This window comes from Heptranchias perlo, chromosome 30 (assembly GCF_035084215.1).
Source record: "Heptranchias perlo isolate sHepPer1 chromosome 30, sHepPer1.hap1, whole genome shotgun sequence".
Classification (NCBI taxonomy): Eukaryota; Metazoa; Chordata; class Chondrichthyes; order Hexanchiformes; family Hexanchidae; genus Heptranchias; species Heptranchias perlo.
In genome coordinates, this window is record NC_090354.1 from 12,759,098 (window position 1) to 12,769,077 (window position 9,980).

Here is a 9,980-nt window from a genome sequence, read left to right on the forward strand (position 1 = left end):
TTCTTTCAGATAAAACATTAAACTGAGGCCCCATCTGCCCCCTCACGTGGCCAATAGCCTCGTGGCACTATTTGAAGAAGTGCAGAGGAGTTTGCTAACCAACACTACTAAAATAGATTATCTGCTTATTTATGTCATTGTTGTTTGTGGAAATTGGCTGCTGCATTTGCCTACATTACAGCAGTGACTACATTTCAAAAGTACATCATTGGCTATGAAGTGTTTTGGGACAACCTGAGGATGTAAAAGCCACTATATAAATGCAAGTTCTTCCTTTACATTAAAGGCAAATAGAAGACAAAATGAGCAAGCAGTTGATACTATTTTTTCAAACCCTTCCCTAGTGGCTCAATAGAGCTGAGTAGTTAGTCTGTGCTGAGTTATTTGATCCGAGCTGGAGCAGCAGTAAGGACACTATATTGGCCTCAGTATCCTTCAGGGAGGGGGAAATCAGTCATGGTTCCTGGTCACCTTCCAGCAGCCCCTGTGTTCATCAGGGGAGAACAGGACATGGTTCAGTTATAATGCCCCTGTAGTTGAATACTCTTCACAGCATTTGCTGTCAGGCCTCACACATGAAATGACTACTTGGAAAGCTACTAGCAGGCAACCAGAAGGTGACTGGAAGCTGTGGGACTGTATGCCTGCAGGGACTCGGGAGGGAGGAGCAAAAACTTGTGAGAGGGAGAACTTTAAAGAAGGCTTTTTTTTCTATGCTTGAAAGTAGCTTTTCTTTAATCACCCCAACTTAAACTTGATTAGAAGGCCTAATCAGAATCTTTTTACAAACTGAAGATTGTTTTCTACTTCTTTTGGTTTTCTTTGTAGACACCATAGTGGTATTGCTGGTGAGCTGGTGAAGGGAGCTCTGTCTGTGGCAGCCTCTGCTTATAAAGCTCTTTTTTCAGGGGACACCAGTGTGACACAGGTATTTTTTTAATATTCTTTAAATAAAACCATTTGGACACTGCGTTGCTTTTACCCAGTTCAGAATGTTCACAAGCTGATTTTCAGTGTCTTTATGATTAATGTGATCATTGTACTGTGGCATTATGCTGGTAACAAAAAGGGACAAGAGTCCATCTCTACTTTTAGGCCAATGCTGCATGCAGCACTTTAAAAGATATTCTCTGCTTTATATTTGCATTAGCCGTTTATATTTTATGTGGTTGCAGTCACATGTAGCTGGGTTCTTCCCAGTTGACACTGAGCCTCCTTTTGCTAATGGGCAATGCAATTCAATTCTGTTAAACACAACATTTTTACCAAGTAATGTTTATAGTTGGATTAGAATTTTCTATTGATTGTGAATGACACATTAATGCAGTGCACTGTGGCTTGGTAGAATGTGCATTTGCTCCTGCAATTTTCCCCACACTACAGATTCTTAATTCTAACCATGCCTTTGAAGGAATTGCCAAGTGGTGGCTATGCAGTTATAGACTTAGTAGTCAGCTGAAGAGTACCATTAGCAGAGGCCTGAGAGCTGCCCACGTGCCTATCTTCTTAGCCAGAGTATGGGGTGGGAGGAAGACTGGAAAAGGAGAGGGAAAAACATTTTGCTAAAACTCCTTTTAAGAACATAAGAAATAGGAACAGGAGTGGGCCTTACGGCCCCTCGAGCCTGCTCTGCCATTCAATAAGATCCTGGCTGATCTTCTACCTCAACTCCACTTTCCCACCCTATCCCCATATCCTTTGATTCCCTTGGTGTCCAAAAACCTATCTATCTCAGTCTTGAATATACTGAGCATGCACAGCCCTCTGGAGTAGAGAATTCCAAAGATTCACAACCTACCGAGTGAAGAAATTTTCCCTAATCTCTGTTCTAAATGGCTGACCCCTTATCTTGAGACTATGCCCCGTAGTTCTAGACTCTCCAGCCAGGGAAAACAGCCTTTCAGCATCTACCCTTTGTAAGAATTTTATACGGTTCAATGAGATCACTTCTCATTCTTCTAAACTCAAGAGAATACAGGCCCATTCTACACAACCTCTCCTCAGAGGACAACTCTCTCATCCCAGGAATCAATCTAGTGAACCTTCATTGCACCCCTTCTAAGGCAAGCATATCCTTCCTTAGGTAATGAGGCCAAATTTTTGCAGTTGTCATGACTTGCCTGGGTCAGGTTTGTGCTAAATCAGGTATGTAGTTAGACAAATTATACTATATTGGTAATGATCAGTTACTAGATACTAATCCTAAAAAACAAACAAAGCGCTGGATTGATAAGTGATGTATGTGTCTTTCATAGTTTATATTATTTTGCCAAATGAGAGCTTGATTCTGTTGTTCCCTTTCTCTACCATGTATACTCCTTGATGGTGGAAAGGGTACTGTCTCAAAAGGAGGTTACAGACCTAATGGATAGGGATTAAATGGTGGATGTTGTATCTCTGCATTTGACACTGTTCCACATAATAGATTGCTGTATAACGTCCAGACCTATGGGATAGATGACCATGCATTCTTTGGGAATAGCAATTGGCTGATTTGATAGATGGCTGTGAATAGTGGTGCCTGGAGGCAGCTGTTTTTTAGGGTTTGGTGTTGGAACCTCTGTTTATAATTTTTTATAAATTATTTGGAGGATGGAATTGTGTCATGGGTAATTTTAACTCCAAAGAACAGGTGGGTTGGGGACGGGAGAGAAGTTAAAATAACAACCTTTTTGATGCGCAACCGGAACCCGGCTCCAATGTGCCCACTTCTGGGTTTAACTTGGGTATGTTTGGATGCGCGTGCACATCCGAAACCCAGAAGCCCGTCCCCACTTAATGCCAGTGGGCAGTTTGTTAAAGGGGCAATTAATTTTTTGTTGATTCTAAGTCTGAAACCAATTTTAATTTACCTGCACGGGTTTCCCATGGCTTCTCAATCTCCCCAGTGAAAAGGAGACGAGAAAGGCCAGATCCATGAGATAAATGCCTCTATAGCATCGCCTGTGGGCCAGGAGGAGCAGGTGTGTTTTCCCTCCAGGCCCAACAAGCTTACCTGCCGCGATTGGACCCCCTGATGGCCGATTCGCCTCCCGACCTGCAATCTCCAACTGTTGTGTTCTCCGATCTTCTCACCAACTCTCCCCCCCCCCCCCCCCCCCACCCCCCCACGATCTTCACAGTTTCATACAATCGTTACAGCATAGAAGGAGGCCATTCAGCCCATCGAACCTGTGCTGGCTCTTTGTAAGAGCAATCCAGGTAGTCCCATTCCCCTGTTCTTTTCCCGTAGCCCTGCAAATTTTTTCCCTTCAAATGTTTATCCAATTCCTTTTTGAAAGCCACGATTGACTCTGCTTCCACCACCCTTTCAGACAATGCATTCCAGGTCTACTCGCTGCGTAAAAAAGTTTTTCCTCACGTCACCTTTGGTTTTTCTGCCAATCACCTTAAATCTATGACCTCTGATTCTCGACCCTTCCACCAATGGGAACAGTTTCTCTTTATTTACTTTATCTAAATCCATCATGATTTTGAACACTTCTATCAAATCTCCTCTCAACCTTCTCTGCTCTAAGGAGGACAACCCCAGCTTCTCCAGTCTATCCTCATCAGGGGTTTAAACCTCTTTTATATTTTAAAACAAAATGACTGAACTGGGTACTGACATAAGGTCTGAATTTTATTATTTTTGAGCATAGTTGTGTGAAATGCAGATCTGTAACACAAAAAAGTGATTGTTTAATACTGTTTCACACCAACAAATGAGGATTCATAACCTTAAAATGTGGTTCCGGCTCATCCTTTATGTTGGGGAGGAAAATGCCTCACACGTCACAGAAAATCGGACAAGTTCTACAATCGGAGGGAGATCCACACTGCCAGATTACCACAGAGGCAACAAAGTTGAAAATTACCCTCAGTGTCTACAAGATTTTAAAAAATAAATTGAATTGATACTACCTTCCTCCTCTCCGAAACTCGGCTGCTTTCCCTCCCAACTGGCCTGTCAGTCTGGCTGGCTATTGCACGGGAATCCTGGAAACAAAAATAATTATCTTCAATTGAGTTGCGGTCGCAGATTCCGATGCACTCAACTCACTTCCGGGTTTCCCACACGAATATCTACCCATCCACTGAGTTCCCGGCTCATGGTTAAATCATGCCCATGGTGCCTAAATTTGCACATGACACCAAATGGGGAACAGTGGCAAATGATGGTGTGATCAATGTGCACAAATCCAAAAAGATCTTGAGAAGCTTGGTCTGTGAACAGAGAAGAGGCAGTTGCAATTTAATATAAAAAAGTGTAAACTTATGAGAATCAGCACAAGGAATGATAATGTGGATCATATACTAAATGGAAAGGTGGTTACGCTTTCTCAACAGGAAATAGATCTGGGGTTTTGGTGAACAGGTCACCAAACAATTGTTTTAGTGACAATGGTCACAGGCAGTCAGGAAAGCAAACAGAATGCTGGGCTTATAGCTAGGGGTGTAATTTATAAGTCGAGAGGTATTTCTAAAATTATCTGGCCTTGCTGAAGAACTACATACAGTTTTGGTCACCCTATTTTAAGAAGAATGTCAAGTGTTTGGAGGGAGTAGCAAGGAGGGCTGCTAGATTAATTCCAGGGGACAGAGCTAAGAGGAGAGGCTGGCTACGCAGGATATTTTCTCTTGGAATAATGGAAAAGGAGAAAGAAAAGTTGAGGACAAGGGTGCTTGATTTGGAAAAAGCATATTATAGTAAGATTGAAAAAAAAAGTACCTTGTCCAGATTAAATGGAAGGATAATTTGACAAACCGGACTATAGATCAACAATAGGAAATATTTAAACAGGAAATGGAAAGGGTACAAATTAAGTATTTACAATAGGGGGAAAGGGGAGTACATTGAAGGTTTGGCTACCATGACCGAATAGGGAAATTTGATCAGTTACAAGTATGAAGAGAGACTTTAAAAGTTTAGGGATTTTTTTTTTCCACTAAAGCTAAGGTTAAGGGATGATCTGGTCGAGGTCTTCAGATTCTGATAGGGTAAATAATAATAATAGATTTTGTCCACTATTTGTCAAGAGGGCATATATTCAAGATAATCAGAAAAGCAATTAAAGGCTGATCATGCATCCAAAACTCTGTGCTTATTATAAAGAATGACTTTAAGCCGCTGGAAAATTGGAAAATCTTATTCCTGAACTCATCTTGTAACTTGTTTCCCTCCTGCGTAGGCTGAAGCAACAGAGAATCAAACAGCATCCATGATGGATATCCTTTTTGAAATGGGGTTTTGTGACAGACAACTAAATATGAAACTACTCAAAAAGCATAGCAACAATCTCATTGAAGTTGTCACTGAACTTCTCCACATCAGTGAGAACGACTGGTATGCTGACCGCCACTGAATAAGCACGGGATACGTGGACCGCCACTTAGTTAACATGGAGCTGCCACATGTGCTAAAAGAAAATTGTGCACAATAGCAGTAACCAAGGACATGCAAATGACAATGTCAATATTCTGAGAATTCATTTTCAGCAATATGTTTCATTGCATTAACACTGAGTTCATTTATTATTGGGAAAATAATGTGCTTGCTTTCTCTAGTCCACATTAATCCACATTTCACTTTAGGTATGTGGGTTTTTATAAAGTTTAAAAAAAATAGTTGTGGATTAACAACAAAGCCAGAAGAAAAGGGGATCAAGATGTGTATAAGTCTTTGAGTCTGTTTGATTATTTTTGGAAAATCAAATTATTCCACATTGATGCTGATATCCTCATGAGTTACACTACACTCACAAAACAAGACATTAAACACCCTTTTGCATTACATAATAATGTATATATTTGGTTTTGAAAAGCAATTTTCAATGCAGAGTAGGATCCTGTATACAATTAAACACTACAGCAAACCTGTATCAATGCAATGAGTGTGCTTTAGGGACCCATTTTCATGAATATGCTTCTTTTATAGTGACCCTTGCAGGGAAGAACATTCAAGTAGCATATTGTACCCATTCAGACACAAGCAATTGAAACTTAATTTTAGATCAACCATTTTTTGGAAATAGTGTAAACCTATTTCTGCAATTTGGTCATTTGCTGTAAAACTCAAATATTTTGTATGATGGAAACCTGCAGTAACAATAATTACCATTTACCATAAACTTTTTAATTTATAAAACAGGTCTACAGTTGTTAGAAACAATATTTTGGGTTGTGGAAAGTAGAATGCTTGTATGTGTGAGGTCAGTTGTTGTACCAGATGATTTCAGAAACAATATGCATAGCACAAAATTGAAAGTGTCATTATCAGACTCTTGTTTTAAAACATTAATCAGATGGCAGTGGGAAAAACTTAATTTGAAATGGAAACTTCTATTCTGCTGGAGTAAGTAAAAGCATCACATTTTCCTAGTCTTTCATTTATATTTTCTTCTAATAGTTTCCAGTATGTGGAAGTTGTGTGTTTTGAAATGATCACTGTAGCATGAGTTGGCATTCTATATATGCTTCTAAGGATCTGATGTCCAGTGGGTGTTCTCAGTAGATTAGTCTCAGCTATATTGCAGAGTTGGCATTTTCTATTCTTTGGTTCTGGGCATGTTTCATGTCCAGTTTTAAGAACTTCACAAAAGAATTTTTGCATTGAAATACAACTCAATTGGACTATATGGTGTCTTTTAAAAGTTCCTTTTTTCTTTAAGGCTGAGATAGATTGAGGGTTACATATTGATTCAGATGCAGATAATTCCAGATTTGTAGGAGCCAGATTTTGTTTGTGCTGCAATCCACACAATTATAATTATATTCCCCACCCAAGGAAACAAACCATTTTTTCACTCTGGTACTACTTTGTGGCAGTTTTTAATTAAATGTTTCTCGGAGAACTTCGGGTAATATACGGTTGTGACTCGAAGAATTGTACTGATACTCAGATTCCTCTGAAGCTGTTTGCTCATTGTGACATTGGAGCTTTCACTCCAACTGTGTCACAATTATAGTACTTTTAAAAATGTAATTGTAGTTACAATTATCAACTCCTACACACATACATAAACAGGTAGGGGTGCAATCCCAACTGTTCTTTTGCTCATGAAAAAAACCTTGAATAACTCTAGAATTGTCACATGTGACCTTCCAAGTGTATTGTTCTTTCCTCCTTTCACCTTCCCCTATCAAGAGCAAAGTTTCCTCAGCTGAAACTGTTGGTTTCTACATTGACCGTGCTGGTGGCAGCAGTGATTGAGCTAATGTAGACATATTTGTCAAGGACAGATGCTGCTGGATTCATTCATAGATTTAAAAAATTAAATTAGTGTGTAGGATAATAATGGATCATCCATGTTTTTGAATTAACATCGACTGAATTACTTGGTCAATAAATAGTTTTCCAGGAAACCCTGTTCTTTGATTGGGTGCAAAAATAAATATTGGTTACTCTAAGGGGAAAATAAACAAGTGCTTAACACATTGACAGTATAGACAGCCAGCTTTCTCCGTAAAATAACATTTTAGGCAAAGAAGCAGCTAGCTGTTAAGTCCTTTTTTACTTTTACAGCTAGTCATTAGTGATAAAACAAAAAGAACTGCTCGTAAACCTATCTGTGAACACAGTTTATATCCACCTGGAAAATTAATGAACAATTGTGCAATCAAAAGTTCATGAATCACCATTTATGATAAAAGCATTTTATTCATGATTTTGCTACAGAAATCCAGATACTCAAGATTTGATACTTTTAACCAGCAATTTTAACTACTTTGCTGCCAAGATAAGGGGAGTATCATAAGATATGACTTTCTGCACTCGCCATTTCTAAATAAGGTTTTGATGTGGAGGTTGCAGCAATATTTACAGTATTGATATACATCTTTTAGTAGCTTATGAATGTCTTCTAATGCTCAAAAACAAGAATGTTAACCCTGAGAATTTCCACTTTAGCTGCTATTGGAGTTGTCCATTCAGTAAGTTACATTGATTCAGTACAGTACACAATATGTTGTATGACTAAAATGCATCTCCTGTATTTTTGTTATAATTTGAATGCTACAGTTTTACGCCATGCCCCAAGTTTTTAAATGTTAGGAGTGCTATGATGTACTGAATTGAGTGTTGATGTTTCATTCAGATAATTGTGTAATGTTAACTTAGAGTTCTTGAAATTGGTACGGAGTATGCTGTAGAATGCAAGAAAAAGTCTTTTTTTTGCGTCTGCCCTGGTGTATGCTTAGCCTTGCACCATGATACTTCAGTTTAAAGTTCAGATTAACTTCAGTTACACTGTAATAATTTTTTTAAAACCAGATTATCTTACCTTTTTGAAATAACACAATTACATTAACAACAGTTTACTGTAACAAAGTAAAGTATACAAACTATCAATATGTTGTCAGTATTTTAACATGATATAAAATTAAAATGTTTATTGATAGATCTAACACTGTGTAGGGATTCCCCGGTCAACAAGATTTATACTTCCAGCATATGGCACTGACAAGTGGTTTACACATTTGCATAGCTAGACTTCATTTACTTAGAATAGACTTCATTTACTTAGAAATGAAGGGTGCGACCTCGCATTCAGCCAATCGACAGGTTCTTCCTTGGTACCATTTAATCTTACAGTTAGTGGCTGTTAGCTTTACATTATGGGACTAGGAATCAAAAGAAAGATCCTTTTTAAAAAAAAAACTGGAGGCAAAAGCATATTTCCGTGTTTCAAGAGCATGATAGTTATGCCGTACATAGAAAACATTGAACCATTTCTGCACCTCATCTGCATTCTTCTCTTGCATCCATGAATCCTTTTTGCACATAATTTATCACAAAATTTCGCAGTACTTTAAGATAAAAATTAATGCTTCAGTAACTTCTGATGGCTTCATTTGCACATTGTCAACATTTGCATGTAATTGTCCGAAACCAATTTTAGAGTATTTACTCTTGCATACATTACTCAACATTCTTTACAGATCTGTATTTTTCTGTTTTAAAATGTGATGTAAATGAAATTTGATTTGCCTAGATAAATAAATCAATAAAAGTATTGTTTAAATAAACAAGGTCTTATCAGCAATTCTCTCTTTTTGGCATATGTAATGTCCTAAAACTAAGCTGAAATTAAATTGGCGTGCCTAACATGTAAGCACGTTTGTCCTGCATTTTGTATTTTCATTGGATGTTGCCACTCAGCATAGATGGGATGCTGGTCCTAACAGCTGCCAGGCAAAAATTCTTTTCAAGGTAATTTTCAATTTTCAAATGTGAATGACACCTATTTTCATCTTGCTGATCTGCAGGAATGTGAACAAGTGATTTTTTTTTTGTTGAAATATTAATGCTATTGACTTCTGTGGTCTCCATGCAGTGGAGTGCAGGCCGCCTACCCACAATGCCACTCCGAACTGGGAAATGTTAGTGATCTGCAATCATTTTCCCATTCTCCTTGTTTAGTGGCAATCAGTGACATGGGTAAACCTGCTTTTCACTATTGCACAAGGTTGGCCCATTTTGCTATGTATCTGGTAAGGACAGTTTTTAATTAACATGCATCTCTGAATGGGATGTTGCTTTGGGAGCTAGTTTGAACCATTTTCAGGTGAAACAGCGATTTACTTGTATTTCTTTTAATTTAGTGTACTGTATTCACTGCTCACTCTGCAGTCTCTATATTGGGTGATCGCTTTGCTGAACACCTCCGTTCAGTCTGCAAGTGTGGCCTTGAGCTTCCAGTGGCTTGACATTTTAATTCTCCATCTCACTCCCACTCTGACCCCTCTGTCCTCGGCCTCCTACACTGTTCCAATGAAGCTCCACGGAAGCTCGAGGAACAGCACCTCATCTTTTGATTAGGCACTTTGCAACCTTCCAGACTCAACATTGATTTCAACAACTTCAGATCATAACCGTTGCTCCCATTTTTTTCAGACAACAGGTGCTGGTAATGATTCTTCTGTTGCCATTTGCAGCTCCTCATCTTTTGTTTCTTGTCCCATTATCACCCCCTTTTGTTGCACCATCATCTCTTTTGTCA

The 9,980-nt window shown here is 38.7% G+C and overlaps 1 protein-coding gene across 2 annotated transcripts in view; it reads left to right on the forward strand.

Annotated features, from left to right (window-relative positions):
- nbr1a (NBR1 autophagy cargo receptor a) overlaps window positions 1-9,009 on the forward strand; it is a 51,631-nt gene extending 42,622 nt beyond the window's left edge. The window contains exons 21-22 of one of the 2 annotated variants that reach the window (XM_067968931.1): window positions 829-928; window positions 5,172-9,009. In XM_067968931.1, the coding sequence (XP_067825032.1) occupies window positions 829-928; window positions 5,172-5,345 (274 nt within the window). In that variant the 3' untranslated portion in view covers window positions 5,346-9,009. The remainder of the gene's footprint in view (window positions 1-828; window positions 929-5,171) is intronic. The other variant, XM_067968932.1, reaches the window with a different exon arrangement.
- Window positions 9,010-9,980: the final 971 nt, after the last annotated feature.